The following is a 21,117-nucleotide window of genomic DNA, read 5'->3' as shown; positions in this document are numbered from 1 at the left end:
CCTTCTTGTTTAGCCTGGTTCTAAAACATTAGACTATGACTGGTTGGCAAATTCGTAATGCCAAATTAACTGCAGGATTGTTTTTCCTGGTATTTAATGAATTATGAAAGAGAATTTGTTAGGGTTTGGGTCTAAGGTTTCCGCTAAACTGCAGTAGTCCCCGTAATTTGATAAGCGATTCTAGGCTGTTTAGTCTAATGTTTCTTATAATTGAAAAGGATCTCATTGATCAAATTGAATTTGACAATGTAGTAGAGAAGTGAGAACAATAATGTGCTCGACGTTTGAAACATTAATAACTGAACCAATGCATACTTTTCCACATTCAAAATAAATGAGTATTGATCCGTGGTGTGACAAATAAGATTAACATTATAATGTCAATCTTATTTGTCACAAGATAATGTCAGTATGTTTGGATTTTTATTCGGAAAATTTTGGTCGGCACAACCCGCCCCCCCGCCCACACACACAGTGAACTTTATTATAGAGAATTATGTGAGACACGATTGCTTCAAAAGTTTCCTATTAAGCTAATTAGGAAAAAATATAGATGTGAAAAATGATTGAAACATTTGACCAATTTAAATGTACCTTCATAACTAAATAAGATGTGCACATGATTAGAATATCATGAATAGCTAGGTAATAACAAGGTATTTATTGGTATTTACAAACTAAATTTGCATACACTTGTAGTGACAGAAATAATTAAAATATTTTTAAGTGAACTTTTTCTTGCTTCATACAATTATTTCAAAATAGATTTATAACAAAATACTGAAAATCATCAATCCAACCAAACAAATGACTAGTAATGAAAATGAAAAACATAAAATTTCCACTGTTGCAATGGTTTATATCATCATATCATTTCAAACATTACAAACAAATGATAGTGTTGTTGTTTGATGAATGTTCAATGATTTATTACTGTACCACAGTAATTGGATTTAGCTTTCGTCCTTGTATCTTTATTTACTTTCTAGATTTGTCATAATATTGTTGAACGTTGCTACAGCCGAATATGCATTAATGATTATTTAAATGTTATAGTCCCTCGGGCATTAAATGAATATGGAGTAACCCAGGAACTTCGACATCATGTGACATGTAACAATTAGATTGAGCTTGAATCGAAAACAAAAAAATAAACTTATTGAGTGATGGTTTTGTTCGTGATACAGACACCATTTTCAGCAATTCCTTATGATTATGTCTTGGGTAAACTTTTCGTTTTGGAGTAGAGGGGCAATACTATAAACACATGCAGTTAAATACGCTTTTTACCAATGTGCACACACTTCTTTGAAGTAGGACTTAGACACTTCTTTTTGTTTTATGCTATTCTATCAGCCGACTCAATTTCATATAAAAAATATCTGGACGTCAAAAGCTACGCAAGTCTGTGACAGGGAAGGTAATTAACAAATTTTGCATGAAATAAAAATCGCAAAAAAACGGTTTTAATTTTGAAGCTTCAGTGGTATTTAACGCTGATATTTTGAAATCACAGAAGTAGTTTCTAAAACTGTCGGTATGACGTTGTTACAGTAGGCGAAAATCGACTAGTAGAAAACTGGATGAATATAAATGAAGTTGTGACTTGTTTGGGATGATTTACCGTCTAAGTTACAAAAAAAATCACCGAGAAGTCTTGTGGAAGTAACCTAACGATGTAAATAGGTTCCCTCCGTCCACGAATAATCATACATATTCAATACATCGTTTCAGCTCAATCTGGCTTCCCTGTGGGGCAGGGGTGGGGTTGATTATAGTCAGAATCTCTAACTACAAAACACTCTTCATTCCAATGTACTCGAACATAACACAAATTTTGAACAACAACTGTAAAGTTTTATTTAACTATTAAATAACTGAGGGAATCATTTCGAGAAACACCAAACTAAATAATTAATTTTACATGACTTTCAGCATCTTAAATCATAAATCTAAACAATCATTGGAGGACGCTCCTGAGGTACATGAACACATAAAATTTTAGAGACGCAATCGTCACAACATTCGTCAACAAACATTTCAAACAAACGTCGTTGATTCGTTAACTTTAGTTTTGGGATTTTCCAGGATTATATCCATCTTTTGATTATCCAATGGAACATTGGGATCCTCTTTGTTTTGCTTTTCCCCGATCAGCACATGCTTCTCCATTTGATCAACTGCTAAGAAGTACACAAATACCACTGTGCATGCGTCAGACAGTATACTTCCTGGAATTTCCTCCTCTTGTCGTATGGACGAGCGTATTCCTGTAACGTAAGCGAAAAAACCACAAAGAAAAATGCGACCAACATGAGGCAAAGCCGAGTCGACAAAATGAAGAATTTCACATAAAATCCAAGCATAAAACAATGATGCCATAATTGCCATGAAGGACCAACAACTTCTTTTGTAAAACTTTTTAGCAGCTCGTCCTGCTGGTAACCAAGGTGCAACAACTGCTATCACGAATCGTTTCAGCGAAATAACAGATGGGTTATCTAGCACATCAAATAAACTGACATTAAACTTCGCTGAATCTGGACTAACATCACCAAATTCCTCTTTAACACAACGCAAAATAGAAACGCACATAAGATGAAGAATAGCGAGGTATGGCAACCCAGATGCAATTGATACGGTTTGCAGAGCATATAAAGCATCTTCGCCACCAGCCTTGAGCAAAGTAGTGACACAAGCACCTTCGGTCAAAGCCCAAAATACACGTTGTGCTACGGGGGGATCTGGGCTACCATTGGCTGACAAACAGTCAATAACAAGAGAGCCGCTGTCTGAACTTGTAACAAAATAAAGAATTATACTGATGACTGCGACGATATTGAGCACATCATTACACATCTTTATACAAATGTTCAATCTTTCACAATTTGTCAACTTCAGATGTTTGACGAAGAATTCAACGGCAAATATTGAACTGGAGTTATCTCGACCAGTTTGTGTGGAGTTGTATAGAGATTGTAGGAATCTTGGTCGTTTTATGCTACGGTATGGTGGAAAGACTATCGCTGCGGGTCACGAAGGTAAGATTCTTTTGTCAAAAATTTTCTTTTCATGCTGTCAAATTAAAGTTGTTTTTTTTCTACAGAAAAGATGAGAATGAGTTTTATCGAGTTTGAATTTTTAATGAAATATTTCAGAATTTAAAAATTGGGAAGATTGTCATAACATTCCATCTTTGCACGAAGGAATTTTAATCTTCTCAAGATGTGAGAAATTTTTTGTTGTTTTTTTTAAGATTTGATATTCAACATAAATAAGATGAATTTTGTGGAAAAAAATCTGGAAAAAAAGTCTTGTAGTGGTGTAAATTTTAAATAATATCTATGATATAAGAAATGAATTTTATTGACCAGTATATTCCTGTAGTGAAATTCTATTGAACTTCCATTTTCAATTTAGTAATTCTTGTACAGAGTTTCAACAAAAGGATATGCACAAAATATCTCTCGTTTTATAAAAATATTTATATAAATAATTTTAATAATTAAATAACCATATTTTACACATTTTCTTCTTTTAGCGTATGGTATCAAGTGACACGTTAAGTACGTGCAACTCTCAAGACAAAATACCATCACACTTTTTTATGGTAATTTAGCATATTCACGCTTGCATTTCAAGGATGATTTAGTCCTTGTTGCACTAAAGAAGATCAAAAACTAACTTCGGACTATATTGGTAAGATTATCACCGCGAAAATAATCATGGCGTGGTGGCAACGCTTCCCACTTGACCAGACTGTTGAAATATTTCTTTCACACGTGGACAGAGAAACGGGAAATATTTTCGTTCAACTTAGCAATGAAGATAGTCCAAAACTGGAACAACTCATGGATGATATTGTTAACCATACAGAAGAAAATATTGACGGTAATACCAACCCCAAATCTTTGAGTGTTGGAGATGTCTGCTTAGCGAAATATATCGATGGTGTTTGGTATCGTGGTAAAATTTTAGGCGTTAAAAAAACTGGCTTTAAAGTGTTTTTTGTTGATTACGGTAATACTGACATAGTTGCCGCTTCAGATATAACATCTTCCCCGGAACGCTTTCTTAGTTTACCCCCACAGGCATTTGAATGTGAGCTTGCTAATGTGAAACCCGTCTGTGGCCATTGGGGGACAGAAGTGATGATAAAGTTAGAAGAATTAATCTTAGAACAAACATTTATTGCACAAGCCATAGCATTAAAGAGTAATAATGGTGTTGTCCTTAACATTTTTCAAAATACAGATCCAAATAAGCTTGTTGTTGAACCCTTAATTGCTGCAGGCTATCTTCAATATACAGGTGAACTTAATGAGAAACGTCAAATTACACCGACTTGTAAGTACAAGTACTTACACCTTAATAAATTCTGCTATGAAGATGTTTATGTTACATACTGTGAAAGCCCTTGGAAATTTTACTGCGTCCTGTTTAAAAATTATACGGCACTCTCAAAATTACAAGAAGAATTGGAAGTCTCCTATAGTGAAACATCTGAGAGTGTTTACCAGTTAGACTCTTGTCATCAAGGTAACCCATGCTGTGTCAAGTACTCTGTAGATGAATCTTGGTATCGTGCTGTTATCACGAGTGAAGCTCTTTCTTCGTCTGGTGAAGTTACCGTTAAGTTTGTTGATTATGGTAACTCGGAAAGTGTACGTATCTCGTGCTTAATGAAATTGGATGAAAGGTTTCTTGAGTTACCAATGCAAGCTTTAGAGTGTAAGCTCTATGGTGTGCAACCTTTAGATGGTGGTGATGAATGGCCACAAGATGTTGTTCACATGTTTAAAGATCTTATAGAAGAAAAAGATTTTGCTAGTTGTCTTACTGAAGTGATGGAAAATGCTGTTGAAATATTTTTGTTTGATATTTCAGAAGAGGATAAAAACGTTAATATTTCACAACTCTTGGTAGGCAAAGAAATGGCAACTGCTGTTAAGGATTTATCTAACTATAAGAAGTTCAATCCACATGAGCGAAGGAGGTCCTCGTTCGGTGTTATCAATCTTGTGCCTCACACTAAAGAGTTGGTTGTTGTGACAAATGCGGAATCTCCTTCAAATTTCTATTGTCAATTAATAAAAAATATGGATGGTCTAAATAATCTGATGGAGGCATTAAGCAAATATTATGAAAAACTATCAGAAATTGATGATACGATTAATCTACCCTTTGTGGGAAAGATGTGTTGTGCCAAATATTCCGAGGATGACAGGTGGTACAGGGCGTTGATCCTCAAAACGGATCTCTCAGCAAGAGAAGTCAAAGTGTTGTACGTTGATTATGGCAACATGGAAAGACTATCTACATCCAGAATCAAGGAAATAAAAGCTCAGTTTCTCACCTTACTACAGCAAGCAATTCCTTGTTCATTGTACGGTATAAAACCTAGAGGCGTGTCATGGTCTGATGAGGCAATTAGAAAGTTACAAGAAGTGGTTGTTAATAAAGAGATGATGATTGAAGTTATATCTCACAATGACAGTCAATATTATGGTGTAGCTTTGATGCAGACCATTGGTGAAGAGTGTTATAGCATAAATAGAGAATTTATTCAGAAAGGTAGTGATTTTATTGAATGGAAAATGTTTTTATTTTTATTTTACTTAAAACAGATCTCCGTAGACCATTACCTATACCAATACACAACCACCATTTACACCAATATATCCAACACCTTCCCACATACACCACCACATCCTACTCCATACACCAGCACCTCCCTCTATACCTTTACCAACTATACCAATTTACCATAATCTACTTCCATATACCAGCACCTTTCCACATACATCACCACTATCTACACTAATATACCATCATCTACTGGTATACACCACCATCACCTCCTCCCACATACCAGCATCTACCCTCATATACCTTCACCAACGTCATCAATATACCATCAGCTACCCACCATACACTGTCACCTACCCCATAATCACCATCTACACTAATATACCATCATCTACCCCTATACACCACCATCACCTACCCACCAGACACCATCAGCTATCCCCATACATCACCATCACCTACCCACCATACATCAGCTACCCCATACATCACCACCTACCCACCATACATACACACATCTACACTATATCATCATCTACCCCATACACCACCATCACCTACCCACCATACATCAGCATATACATCACCATCACCTACCCACCATACACCGTCAGCTACCCCCATACATCACCATCTACACTAATATACCATCATCTACCCCTATACATCACCATCACCTACCCACCATACACCATCACACATCACCACCTATATTATACAAAAAATTACTCCAGGTAAAGCAACAAACTCTCCCTTCAAAAATCTCCTACTCAAAAACTATTTTCTTTCATTTACAAACTTTTCATGAGTAATTGCTACAATTTCCCAGTAAAGAGTTTCCCTGTTACCTCACCAACTTACGTAGCTATATATCACCACCCTACAAGTATTCCAAAGCTTTCTCTTTCATAAATGTAGCCATCAATTCCCATCTATTGTCCAGTATCATTCCCTCATCCATCTCATTTCATGTTGTAATACCTGACCGTGAATCTGGTGTTATTTTCTATAAAACTATAATTTTTAATACTTTGTTTTGGGTTTTTCTTTAAGGTTATGCTGTCTCAAATATTGGACAATTTGTTGTAAGTCTGGGAACAAACATCACAGGTTATCAATTTCCTACCATTGAAATTCCTGGCTATGAAGATGTTGAAGTCACTCATGTTGAAAATCTCGACGCATTTTGGTGCCATCTTACGGATTCTGCTACGGAAATGGAAAATCTCATGACTAATCTTCAAGATTATTACGATGTTAATCCACCTAAAAGTACTGACTTAGATTTATTGAAAGAAGGCAAGCAGCGATGAATTTTGGTCTTGTTTTATCAAAACATCTTTCTTCTTTAACTGTTTGTTTGACATTATTTATTCAGGTTCTCCTTGTTGTGCGCGTTTCAGTGAAGATCAAATGTGGTATCGTGGAAGGATTCTACAGAAATTAACCAATAAACGCTTCAAAGTTCAATACGTAGATTATGGGAACTGTGAAGTGTTGACTTTAAAAAGGTTACAACCACTGTATCCAAATTTCACATGCCAATATTTATTTGTAAAAGTTCATTGCTTATTTCTAAATGTTCTTGTTTTATACAGTATAGCCGTGCTGAGTCAAGAGTTTTTACAATTACCTGTCCAAGCAATTGAATGTGGCCTTGTGAATATTTCATCGTCGAAGAGGAATAAGAGCAAATATGTCGAGCAGTTTCACGACCTTGTCGACGGTAAAGAACTCGTCTGTCGTATTGAGAATCTTACAGATAATGGCAAATATCTGGTTTTGATTTTGAACACCGAGAGAGAAACAGTTGTAATCAACGAGATAATGAACTTGTTTATTGAAAATGATGGAAAAGAAGCGGCCGGGAAAGGTAAATATGTTTTGTGCGGTGTTTTTTTATTGTTTTAATGGTCGGTATTTCATTGGAATTATTAATTTAGTGCCTTTCTTGTGTTGTGTCACATTTTGTAGTTATATCACAAACTTTTTAACTCACAGGCTACAACTAAAGGGAATTTTTCTTAAATTGCATACTACCTTAAACGCCATTTTATCTGACATGGTTTTGGGCATAGTCAATTTTTTCTAGTTGAGTGAGTGAAGTTTTGACATCATGTGTTTGAATAAGTTTGTGTGCTGTTGTTTCGAAATATTTGAAATCGTCTTTGAATTCCAGCAGAAATTCCAGCTGAAATTGCACCCGCTAAACCCTTCATTGGCAGCGATGTTTCTGTGTACGTCACTTATGTGAACGATCCGCGAGATTTCTACTGTCAATTTACAAACACTGCTTCTCAACTTGACGATATAATGAACAACATGGAAACGTACTATCGCGATTTAAACGAAGACCAAGAAAGATTTACTAATCCGAAAATTGGAAACACTTGTTGCGCACAGTTCACTGTTGATGATGGATTTTATCGTGCTGTTATCACTAATGTTTTATCCGACGCTGTTGTTGTACGTTATGTTGATTACGGAAACACCGAGGAACTGCCATTTTCACGTCTTAAATGTCTCGACAGCTCCTTCGTTCACCTTCCAGAACAGGCTTTCAACGCAACTTTGTTGTTTTCAAATTGTGGCAGCGCGCCAGACTTTGAAAACTGTGTTGTCGACAGAGAACTCAAAGCAACGATTGTTAAACAAGACGATATTGGAAGGTACTGCGTTCAATTGGCCGATGCAAATGGAAAGTTGTTGTTTGAAGATCAATCAAAAGAAGGTAGGCAAAATTTGAATACATGTTTACCATTGATGTGTACAGATGTTTACATGTTCTTGGAAGATCGTCATACTGTAACACATATGCTCAAAACAATCGTGTTATTCAACTATGTTTCTTTCGTTAGATAAAACTTCAAAGAAACAATGCAAAGTAAAGATTACAAAACTTCAAGTTGGAAGGAAAATTCCCGTGTATGTAACGTTTGCCATAAATTCACAATATTTCTTCTGTCAAGCAACAGGAAGTTCCGTTCAATTGGATGATTTGATGAATGAAATAGAAGAACATTACAGGCCACTGAATGAAAGCGATGAAAAATATTCAGAGCCACAAGTACTGCTACATAATCAACAATTTTTTACACAAAATGTTGCAACGAAATGTTTAACTCAGTTATTTTTTTTGTATGTAGATAGGTGAATCTTGTTGTGCAATGTTTACTGAAGACGATGGTTGGTATCGAGCAACAGTTATAAATCATTCCGGAAATGACGTTCGTCTATGCTACCTTGACTACGGAAACACGGAGACATTACCTTTGTCTAGAGTGAAGTGTTTGTTAGACGATTTCACAGTTCTTCCAGCGCAAGGTTTTCATGCAAGAATGGATGTTCCTTCTGGTATTGATGCTTCGTCTTTTAAAGATTCCGTATTGGAGAAGGAATTTGATGCTAAAATTGTGAAAGAAATCAAGGAGAACGTTTACAACATCGAGCTTTTTTCGGCTGATGGAACCAAGCTATTTTCGCAGAAACCATGTGGTAAACTGAACTTATAGTATTTTTTTCACTTGTTACTTTTTCTTATTGTTATTTTTAATTTTCTTTCTTTTCATTGACTCACCAATTCGGAGTTCAATATGCTTCTGAAAGCCTAATATGACATGTGAGACCAATTATATTGAACTCTGAGGCTTCATATCGTACTTAAATATCTGAAGTACAATATCTTTGACTAGCTTTATGTTATTAGACATTTCAAATAAACGACTAATTTTTTCAAAGCAAACATGTTTCGGCATACTTTATGCCATCTTCAGTGCGAAGTGAACAAATATAGGAAGTTTACATGATAATGTGTTATAGTGATAAAGAGGAAATATCGACTAGTTACGAATAATTTTTTACAGTTGAATGAGTTGATATAAAATGTTTGTGTTAGGTTTTATCACAAAAAGAAAAAAAATTACAAAGAAAATGAAAAATATCTGATAAGGTAGTAATAGCTATTTACAGGTCAAAGATAGTGTTAAGATGTTGTATTTGTTTGTTGAGGTTGGGTTTACGATTCTTGATATAAAGGGCTTCTTTGAGTTTAAGAGCGAAAGGAGTGTGAGCGGTGTCTAAGATACGGAAACAGGATTGTGTTTAATTGTTTTTGCAGTGTGATGACGAGAGTAAGTGTCTGAATATGTTTGAGTTTTTGTCCGTGGTTGTGCGTTCTTTAATCCGCGTGGAAAGATGGCGGGTAGTCTCCCCAATGTAACTGGAATTACATCCAGCACAAGAAAATTCATAAACCATGTGGGATTTTAAAAGAATGGGAATAGGATCTTTGAAGCTAAAGTGATTTTTGATTTTAAAAGATGAAAAGGCTACCGACAAGTTAGCCGTATTTGTTATCTGGTTCTTACGTCATTGTATTGTGTGTACAGGAAATGTGTATTGTCATTTTTAGTTGATCGTTTGTTTGTATTGTGAATAAGTCGTTTGTAAAGCCCGCCGCACACTGGTGAACTTGCCGCGCGTACTTGTTATTCGTGACAAGTGTGATCGACAGAATTTCCTAGTGTGCGTGTAAGTTTTGAACAACATTTGTCATTCGTGACAGATGAGTCAAATATCAAACGCGTTTGATATTAGATTGATCAATATTATATCAATATTTCACAGGTTTATAGAAAATAAATAAAACATAATAAAATAAAACTTTGGTTCGTCACCTGTCGTACCATAGTTTGAAGTTGGAAGATCGTTGATCAACTTGTTCCTTACAATGTTTGTTTGTTTGTTTCTTACTAGTTTGTGTTCAGTAAGTCAATTACAATGTTGTTTGTTTTGTTTCTTACTAGTTTGTGTTCAGTAAGTCAATTAGTAAAAACTAGTCACATTGCCGAACATCACCGAATCACAAAGCACAACATTGACTGGGACTAGGCAAAATGCATTACTTACAGTACTGACTATAGACAACGGCTTACATTAGAAAGTTGGTATACCAACTTGGAACAAACCCCCCTGAACAGATCACAGCAATTACCGGCACCTTACAAACGACTTATTCACAATACAAACAAACGATCAACTAAAAACATTACACTTCACACTAATTCACAATGACAATACACATTTCCTGTACACACATACAATGACGTAAGAACCAGATAACAAATACGGCTAAACTGTCGATAGCCTTTTCATCTTTTAAAATCAAAAATCACTTTAACTTCAAAGATCCTATTCCCATTTAAAATCCCACGTAGTTTATGAATTTTCTTGTGCTGGATGTAATTCCAGATACATTGGGGAGACCACTCGCCATCTTTCCACGCGGATTAAAGAACGCACAACCACGGACAAAAACTCAAACATATTCAGACACTTACTCTCGTAACCACACTGCAAAAACAATTAAACACAATCTTGTTTCCGTATCTTAGACACCGCGCACTCGCCTATAAACCCTTTATATCAAGAATCGTAAACCCAACCTCAACAAACAAATACAACATCTTAACACTATCTTTGACCTGTAAATAGCTATTACTACCTTATCAGATATTTTTCGTTTTCTTTGTAATTTTTTTTGTGATAAAACCTAACACAAACATTTTATAACACCTCATTCAATTGTAAATAGTTATTCATAACTAGTCGATATTTTCGCTTTAACACAATAACATATTATCATGTAAACTTTCTGTATTTCTTCACTTCGCACTGAAGATCTGAAGATGGCATAAAGTATGCCGAAACATGTTTGCTTTCAAAAATTGTCGTTTATTTGAAATGTCTTATAACCATTGTGCTCTTACGAAATAATGGAAACTTTATATTATTTCTATTACAAATTATATCACTTTATTTTTTTTTTCATTCAACTTAGTCCCAGTTCAAGTAAAGGAACCTTCTTTAACAAAAGGCAACAAAGAGCATGTCTATATCACATCCTTCACAACACCACAGAATTTTTTCTGTCAGTTGGCAAAGAGTTCAACACAGTTGGATGACCTAATGGAAAATATTGAGGAATACTACCGCCCTCTGAGCGATGGTGATGAAGAGCTGCTTAACCCAAAGATTGGCAACTTTGTTGTGCTATGTTCACTGTGGTTGATGGATTTTACCGGGCTGTTGTTACGAATGTCTCCGAGCAATCTATCGAAGTTCGTTATATTGATTACGGTAATATTGAGAAACTGCCCAAATCAAGGGTAAAGCGCATGCTCCCTCGTTTTGCCGAGTTAAATGCGCAAGGCTTTACAGCAAGCTTGGTCAGCGGTTCCACTGCAAATATAACGAAAGCAAAAGATGCTGATGATTATCTAGAGGTGATGGTTGAACTTTTAAATCGGAACAACAATATTTACGGAGTTGAGGTTCATGACATGAATGGTGAAAGATTGTTTAAATGCAAAGAAAATGTCGAAAATGAACCAGGCGATAAAACTATCAAAAGTAAGAACTTCATCATTGTCTTGATTTAGAAGCCAAGCTTTAAGGTTTTCACTGAACACTCTTCCCTCTATTTATGTAGGTTTTTCAAGTGCTTACCATTTGAAACCAAGTACGCAGTGGGATGTTTGTGGATCGCATTGTGAAAGTCCCATGTTGTTCTATCTTCAACTGGTGAAAAATAAAGATATTTTAGAGAAAATTATGGCTGAACTGGATGACGTTTACTCTCATCTTACGGCCGAAGATAACATGATCACGAATCCTGTGGTTGGAATGACGTGTGTGGCAAAATATCCTGGTGAGTTTTTGTGTTTTATTGCTACGTACACTTACTGTATTTATAGTGAATGATTGAAACCTGGAGTTTTCGATCAAATATCATTAAATTTTTTTATTTATTTGTAGTTGACAATGGTTGGTATCGATCTCAAATTCTTGACATCCCTTCGCCAAACCAAATCAACGTTTTTTACATCGATTTTGGAAATTGCAAAATTGTTGATTTGTCGAGCGTAAAAACTCTCGCCCCAGCCTTCTGCAGCAAACCCGTTCAAGCTGTGAGATGCCGTTTGTATGGTGCCGAGAAAACAACGTGGAGTGAGTCCGAGTGCGAAATGTTCGAGGGCCTGGTACTAGAGAAACATTTGATAGCAGAAGTTAAGTCACTAGGTGAGCATGGCAATAATGACGACAGTTTTATATATATTTATCATTGTTACAATCGAGTGTTTTTTTTGGTTTTTCAGATGGCGACGAAACGACATTAATTGTCGATTTATTTGACACAAGTGGGACAGAAAATGTGAGAATCTTTGATGAACTTGTGAAAAAATCTTCAACAACAAAAGCTAGCGGTCAACGAAACCTAAAACTTTCATCACTACCGAAACTGGGCTTGAAGGATGTCGAAGATGTTTTTGTTGAGAGTGCAGAGTCTCTTGATAACTTTGTGTGTCAGCTCTCACGGTTTAACAACAATATAGAAACATTAGCTGGCATGATGTACGATATATACCACCAGGAAACCGCTCCTGACTTAGTATCCACTTTTGCAAGTAGATGATGTCATTGCGGCTCTATATTCCGAGGATGAAACCTGGTACCGAGCTTCTGTCTCGAAACATATAAACGATGGTGATATTGAAGTTATGTTCATCGACTACGGTAATTCTGAAATCATCCCCGAATCTGAAATAGGAAAAAGAGTTCGTTATTTGAATGACGAATTGTCACGTTTTCCACCAATGAGAGGTTTGGTATGTTGTATGGCTTCTATTGATGATAACGGACACCATTACTCGTGGACTCCACGCGCGCATTACTCTTTCGTGAGATACGTGGTGGAGAAGGAGTTCAAAGCAAGAATAATGATGGGCGATGAGGAACCACTTTCAGTAATACTTGAACACAAATCTGAAAGTATATACACGTGGCTTGCACGTAAGAATCTCATGTCGAGAAAGCAAAGTGAGGTCGATGTTGAGCAAGATGATTTTTATGAGCTCGAGTTGGAAACTGGGACGCTTTGTGACGTGTATGTCACGTGGATTAAAACACCACAATTATTTTTTGTTCAGCAATCATCAAGTTCAGATGACATCAATAAAGGTTGGTAATTTTTAGTGCAACTTTGCACTATTGTAAATTGCAGAGCAATTAGTTGGAAAATGTTTCATGTCAGACATGAAATTTTCACCAGATTTTAGGGATCAGGGAAAATTTGTGCTTGTCCCCAGTAGCGTAGTCAGCCCCCAGGTTTGGTCGTGTTATGTAAATTTTTTGATGTTCACTCACTGCAAAACCGATAGGTTTCTAAAGAAATGAATAATGATAATGATTTGAAATTTACATGTTTGTAAATGTAGATCGTCCAGGTTGGTATAGTCCTGAGAAGGACTGTTTTTGTTGTTTTTGTTGTTGTTGACTGACGTTTCGACAACCTTAGCGGTAGTCATCTTCAGAGGTAAAAAAAAATAAATGGACGATCTACATTTACAAACATGCAACGATACTCCCGGGTTCAAACCATTTACTTGATTTGAAATTTACATAGCAGTAAGAAATTTGCAGTCTGGCTACGTGACTTGCTTCCTCTCACCGAAATCCAAAACAACAGAGATATTGTTTGCGGAAGTTGTATTTTCGATTAACAAGATTAACGCATCTTTTTTACAACTCTTAACACTTCTGTTTAGTGTTTAATTTGAACACAAATTTTGGTTTATATTGGTATATGAATGCATGCAAAAATATTATCTTGATCTTTTAATACCATCATTTGAACTCTTTTTACTTTGAACAAACGTCGAAACTGCTTCATAAAAATATATGTTGATGGATGTCAGCTTACACTCGACTTATCAAATTTGTTAAAAGTCAATTAACTTTTCAGTTTATACAGAATTATGTTAAATGGGAGTTATGGAGAAATGAAACAAATTTATGAAACATTTTTTGATTTATTAAAATCACTAGTCATAAAGCTGGTTTTTGAAAATTTTCAGTGTAGTTAATTCATCATAATTGTCGCTTATCTTTGTAACTAATCATGATTACGGTATTGAAATAGTTGTGGATGACCTTCATAAATCCTGCACTAATGGCGACCAAAAAGAGTTGGAAGAAATCCATCCAGGTACCTTATGCGCAGCTCAGTATACGGTTAACGATAAATGGTATCGTGCGAGAGTTGTAAAGGAGTCTGGACCCGAATCCTTTGAAGTTGTTTATGTTGACTACGGGAATAAGGAAGCAATACCCAAACAAAGGTAGACTTTAGAGTTCGACTTCTTTGTCGTAACTTTAATCTGTTTTATGTACTTTATTTTATAATGTGCCTGTGTTTTTTAGGATTAAGGCGCTAGATCCCAGTTTTCTTGAACTACCTGCGCAAGCTTTGTGCTGCAGTCTGGAGACGAAACACCCTCTGACTTGGAATGATGAATTGAAGGAAAATTTGTGAGTGAAACTACTGACAAACGTTTAACGATGACCGTTGTAAAAGTGGTTGGCAGTCAACATGTTGTGACTTTAAAGAATGACGAGGGATTGTTGTTGAACAATATGTTCATTGATGGATATGGTGAAAATGATTCAAAACTGAAATCCTCTCAGGTATTGTATTATTAATGAAATGGTTTCTAACTTGTTGAAATGATTAAGTGTTGTTTTCACATATTTTCCCATGTTTTCACATGTTGAAGTGATGATGTGTTGTTTTCACATGTTTTCCCATGTTTTCACATGTTGAATTGATGATGTGTTGTTTTCACATGTTTTCACATGTTGAAATGATTATGTGTTGTTTTCACATGTTTTCCCATGTTTTCACATGTTGAAGTGATGATGTGTTGTTTTCACATGTTGAAATGATTATGTGTTGTTTTCACATGTTTTCACATGTTTTCTTATGTTGAAATGATTAAGTGTTGTTTTCACACGTTTTCACAAGTTTTGTTTTACTATGAACGTTAACAATTTTTGTCACGTAATATTTTATTAGGAAACCCAAATTACTTTATCCTCATTTCCTGTGGTTGAGAAACGACTGTCCAAGCCTTCACCAGTCACGTGGTCAGTCCACGCGAGTTCTTTGTTCAGCTTGCGACAGCGGAGACTGAGCTCGAACGCCTTGCGAGATTTGCCGAAATCTATAATTATTGGCCTGATGGTGATAACTACAAACTGGACAATGTGAAAGAGGTAAAAATTTTCACCATTTTTTAGTCGACCCGTCTTCGTTTATTTAGCGTTTGCTTTAAGTTTGTGATACATGCAATTCATGGTCTCTATAAGATTATCGTGACTTTTTCAATCAAATCATAGAGATTTAGCTAATTTAAAACCACTATATACTGAAGGCTCAACATTGGATTGTTGTTGATCAACTAATTATATGCTTTAGAATATGTTTTGCTGTGCGCGGTTTTCTGAAGATGGAGTCTGGTACCGAGCTCAAATCCTTACTGTCGATGTCGACGATAAAAAGGTAACGGTTCGATTCGTTGACCACGGAAACTCGGATGTGGTTGATACTTCTGATCTACGACGTCTAACCGCTGAACTGTCATCGTCGCCTTGTCAAGCTGTACCTTGCCGACTTTCGGGCGGACCTTTGTCCCAGGAACAGAACTTGATTTTCGTCACGGCCGTTGTGGGTAAACCACTAATGGCTACTTTTATTGAATTCTGCGACAACTTTTGGCTTGTAACCTTAGTAGATGACGGGCAACCAATTAACGAATTGTTGAACCCTCGTAAAGAATCTCATGAGACCCCAAGCAATGGAAAACAATGTATTCCGAAACCGATTTTAAAACCTGCAGACGAGTTACCTGTATACATTGTCAGCGCAACCGCAGCTAAAGATGCGATACTTCAAATAAGTAGTAGTTTAAGTGATTTGGAGACTTTGATGGACGATATAGCAAACGATCCTCCTCAGATCCGATTGACAAAGAACGAAATCGAAGTTGGAGACTATTGCCTTGCTCGCTTTACTGAAGACGAGGCCTGGTACCGAGCAAAGGTGAAGTGAATGTATGATCTGTAAACGTTAGTCATGTAAACTCGATCATAAAATACGTCGGTTTTATCAGTAGACATTAGGAAACAGTCAAAAGCTTTGATTTATCGTTTGTTAACTCATGATATCGTCTTTCTGTGTTTAGATATTAGAAGTTGATGGGGAGAATGTCAGTGTTTTTTATGTTGACCATGGTAATAAAGAATGGCTTTTGTTTGATGAACTTGCTCCGATAAATGAAAGATTTTGTAATTTGCCCGAGTTTTGTTTTTGTTGCTCTTTGGATCTATCGACAGTTGACGGGTATGGTGTGAAAATACTGCTGGTAAACTTCTTGAAATGTTTTCGGAAAATGAGTTACTTTGTAAAATTTCCACAAATAATGACAATGGTGTGTTGGTAAAGCTGTATTGTGATATTGAGGATATTTTGAGTCGTGTTGTGGAATATGAAAATGTGTCAGTATCGAAACTCATTGAAAATAACAAAGAAATCCACGAAATTCAATGTTTTGTTGTATATGAATTCAATATCGACGATAAAAAGAATGTTACTTGTTCTCATATTGAATCACCGAAGAAACTTTGGTGTCAATTATCAACCAATGAAACGGAATTAAATGATCTTATGAACCACTTAGATGAAGTATATGGTAGCCTTGGTCCCGAAGAACTACTTGCTCACAATTACGACGTCGGACGTCCTTGTTGTGGTCAATTTCTTGAAGATGATGGGTGGTATCGTGCTGAAATTGTTGAAGTTGTACCAGAAGGTTTGTCAATGAAAGGGTTTTTGTGTAGGAATTTTTTTAAGTAGTTTCTAACGTGTTAACATTCAAATCTTTATAACAAAGCAAAAAATATTTTATGTTAAGGTGTACGTGTTCGCTACGTGGATTATGGTAACGAAGAGGTGTTATCAACATCAAGAATTCTTGTTCTTAAAGACGAGTTCCTTGTTTTACCTTGTCAAGCTTTTTTTTGTGTGTTGGAAGATATTGAAGCAAAGGATGATGAATGGAGTGGCGATGCTGTAACGTTGCTTGAAGAATTCACATCGGAAAGGTTTGTGCAATAATCATCTTGGGCCGGTTACACGAAGCCTGGATAGCGTTATTTATTGTATAGCAATATTTTTTAAACTTTTCTGTAACCTTTTAAGAAGCAAAAAATATAAGATTTGAACTGAGTCATCTCTGAAATAAAACATTGTTTCGAAGATCACAAAATTTCCTTGTCGTATGAAAAATATAAACGCTTTTTTTATAAGTTTGAAAAATTTTGCTATCCAATGGATAACGCTATCCATGCTTCGTGTAACCGCCCCCTGTAATTTAGCTTAAACAGAGAGGAAGATTGACCATTAATGTTGTGTAAGTAACAAATATTTTATGATTTCTTAGATTGCTGTCTTTAGTGGTTAAAGGAAGAGAGAAACTTGGTGGTTTTACTTGTGCAATATACGGAACTCTTGACGAAGAAGAACAATCATTGAGTGAACTTCTTATTGAAAAAGCATTTGCTGTAAAATCTTTGCCACCTGCACCTATATCAGTTTCAAACAATCCTCGTGCAGACGTATCTTTCGTAAACATACATGTGAATATTGGAGATGAGCTTAATCTGTTCTTCGTGTCAGCTGAGTCGCCTGCAAACATTTGGTGTCAGCTGTCCGATTCTGAAGATGACTTACTTGATCTAATGGAAAACTTGGAGCATTTTACAGTTCATTAAACGGAAACGAGTTTTCACTCCAACAACCTGTTGCTGGTGCCGCTGTTTGTGCCCAGTTCTCTGAAGATGACTCTTGGTATCGTGCTGAGATCCTGGCAACTACTCCTAACATCACAGTCCGTTTTGTAGATTATGGCAATAGCGAATCATTACCCTTGACAAAATAAAGCTTTTAAAACGGATTTCGCTCGAATGCCAAAGCAAGCTATCTGCATTTCTCTGTTCGGTTTACTTTCCAATTCCCTTGATGAATGGTCCGATGCAAAGCTCGCCTTGATGGAAGAAATGTGTTCTGAGAAAAGTTACATCGGTAAAGTTCTTGGAATGCGCGATAATTTATTGGAAATGTCTTTAATAGACACCGAATCCAATGTTTCATTGCTCGACGAGTTGTGTTGTGCGAATCTTATTTTGAGGAAGACTCAAGTGGATACTGTACAAGGTGATTTGTTAACAAGCACAGATGAAAATAAAAACGTTGAGGAGCTTACTGCGATTGAAACTGAAGTTCTCGACAAAGCACAAGTTGATGATGTTGATTCAGGAGACAAGTCTACTAAACCAGTTACAGATGAGCGTCCTCCGATTGAAACAGAAGAACTTGACAAAGGAGAAATTGATATTGCTGAATCAGACGGCAAGTCGACAACTGAACCAGTTACAGATGAGCGTCCTCCGATTGTAACAGAAGAACCTGATAAAGGAGAAGTTGATTATGTGGAATCAGGAGACAAGCTAACTGAACCAGTCACGGATGAGCGTCCTCCAATTGAAACAGAAGAACTTGGCAAAGCAGAAGTCGATGATGTTGAATCTAATGATGAGTTGACTGAACCAATAACAGATGAGCGTTCTCCAATTGAAACAGAAGAACTTGACAAAGCAGAAGTTGATGATGTTGAATCAGGAGACAAGTTAACTGAACCAGTTACAGATGAGCGTCCTCCAATTGAAACAGAAGAACTTGGCAAAGCAGAAGTTGATGATGTTGAATCAGGAGACAAGTTAACTGAACCAGTTACGGATGAGCGTCCACCAATTGAAACAGAAGAGCTTGATGCAGGAGAAGTTGATGATGTTGAATCGAATGACGAGTTGACTGAACCAATAACAGATGAGCGTCCTCCAATTGAAACAGAAGAACTTGACAAAGCAGAAGTTGATGATGTTGAATCAGGAGACAAGTTAACTGAACCAGCTACGGATGAGCGTCCTCCAATTAAAACAGAAGAACTTGATGCAGGAGAAGTTGATGATGTTGAATCAGGAGACAAGTTAACTGAACCAGCTACGGATGAGCGTCTTCCAATTGAAACAGAACAACTTGATGCAGGAGAAGTTGATGATGTTGATTCAGGAGACAAGTCTACTGAACCAGTTACAGATGAGCGTCCTCCGATTGTAACAGAAGAACTTGGCAAAGCAGAAGTTGATGATGTTGAATCAGGAGACAAGTTAACTGTACCAGCTACGGATGAGCGTCTTCCAATTGAAACAGAAGAACTTGACAAAGCAGAAGTTGATGATGTTGAATCTAATGATGAGTTGACTGAACCAATAACAGACGAGCGTCCTCCAATTGAAACAGAAGAACTTGACAAAGCAGAAGTTGATGATGTTGATTCAGGAGACAAGTTAACTGAACCAGTTACAGATGAGCGTCCTCCGATTGTAACAGAAGAACTTGGCAAAGCAGACGTTGATGATGTTGAATCTAATGATGAGTTGACTGAACCAATAACAGACGAGCGTCCTCCAATTGAAACAGAAGAACTTGTCAAAGCAGAAGTTGATGATGTTGATTCAGGAGACAAGTCTACTGAACCAGTTACAGATGAGCGTCCTCCGATTGTAACAGAAGAACTTGACAAAGCAGAAGTTGATGATGTTGAATCTAATGATGAGTTGAATGAACCAATAACAGACGAGCGTCCTCCAATTGAAACAGAAGAACTTGACAAAGCAGAAGTTGATGATGTTGAATCTAATGATGAGTTGACTGAACCAATAACAGATGAGCGTCCTCCAATTGAAACAGAAGAACTTGACAAAGCAGAAGTTGATGATGTTGAATCAGGAGACAAGTTAACTGAACCAGCTACGGATGAGCGTTCTCCAATTGAAACAGAAGAACTTGATGCAGGAGAAGTTGATGATGTTGAATCAGGAGACAAGTTAACTGAACCAGCTACGGATGAGCGTTCTCCAATTGAAACAGAAGAACTTGATGCAGGAGAAGTTGATGATGTTGAATCAGGAGACAAGTTAACTGAACCAGCTACGGATGAGCGTCCTCCAATTGAAACAGAAGAACTTGATGCAGGAGAAGTTGATGATGTTGAATCAGGAGACAAGTTAACTGAACCAGCTACGGATGAGCGTCCTCCAATTAAAACAGAAGAACTTGATGCAGGAGAAGTTGATGATGTTGAATCAGGAGACAAGTTAACTGAACCAGCTACGGATGAGCGTCCTCCAATTGAAACAGAAGAACTTGATGCAGGAGAAGTTGATGATGTTGAATCGAATGACGACTTGACTGAACCAATTACGGATGAGCTTCCTCCAATTGAAACAGAAGAACTTGATGCAGGAGAAGTTGATGATGTTGGACCAAGAGATAAGTTAACTGAACCAACATCAGATGAACGTGCAAAAAAACTGAAATACACGATGAACTTTCCATAAAAACGGCACCAACTTTGGATGATTGAAGATTGTGCAGAAGTTTGTAGTGATGAAATTCCTGTAGATCACCGCGAATTCTCTTTGTTGTCACCAGAAAAAAGAGATGCCCACGCTGACGTCAATTCTGACGTCACTAAAGTAAACACTTGCTTTGAGAAAGAAAATGTTACT

The 21,117-nt window shown here is 36.6% G+C and overlaps 2 protein-coding genes across 2 annotated transcripts; both read left to right on the top strand.

Annotated features, from left to right (window-relative positions):
- The first annotated feature begins 3,582 nt into the window (after positions 1 to 3,582).
- Positions 3,583 to 18,425, top strand: LOC124457021 (tudor domain-containing 6-like). Its single transcript, XM_047007321.1, is given in 23 exon segments — positions 3,583 to 5,574; positions 6,643 to 6,888; positions 6,968 to 7,100; positions 7,188 to 7,462; positions 7,769 to 8,320; positions 8,448 to 8,656; positions 8,736 to 9,084; positions 11,429 to 11,708; positions 11,756 to 12,000; positions 12,080 to 12,298; positions 12,406 to 12,669; positions 12,747 to 12,949; positions 13,041 to 13,608; positions 14,570 to 14,768; positions 14,851 to 14,958; positions 15,015 to 15,082; positions 15,542 to 15,702; positions 15,905 to 16,528; positions 16,671 to 16,827; positions 16,830 to 17,297; positions 17,400 to 17,589; positions 17,928 to 18,229; positions 18,232 to 18,425. Coding segments are annotated over 23 exon segments (7,863 nt in total). The 5' UTR covers positions 3,583 to 3,725.
- Positions 18,426 to 18,450: 25 nt separating this feature from the next.
- On the top strand, positions 18,451 to 20,946 carry LOC124457020 (neurofilament heavy polypeptide-like). Its single transcript, XM_047007320.1, has one exon. It carries the CDS (start codon positions 18,451 to 18,453, stop codon positions 20,944 to 20,946), a length of 2,496 nt encoding a protein of 831 aa, XP_046863276.1.
- Positions 20,947 to 21,117: the final 171 nt, after the last annotated feature.

This window comes from Xenia sp. Carnegie-2017, unplaced genomic scaffold, assembly GCF_021976095.1.
Source record: "Xenia sp. Carnegie-2017 unplaced genomic scaffold, XeniaSp_v1 HiC_scaffold_6, whole genome shotgun sequence".
NCBI lineage: Eukaryota > Metazoa > Cnidaria > Anthozoa > Malacalcyonacea > Xeniidae > Xenia > Xenia sp. Carnegie-2017.
Note: the sequence above shows the minus strand (reverse complement) of the source record. Positions and strands in the feature narration are given on the sequence as shown.

What these genes read in the sequence shown, in the direction of transcription:
- LOC124457020 (XM_047007320.1), top strand. Translation starts at nt 18,451, where the DNA reads ATGCCAAAGCAAGCTATCTGCATTTCTCTGTTCGGTTTACTTTCCAAT.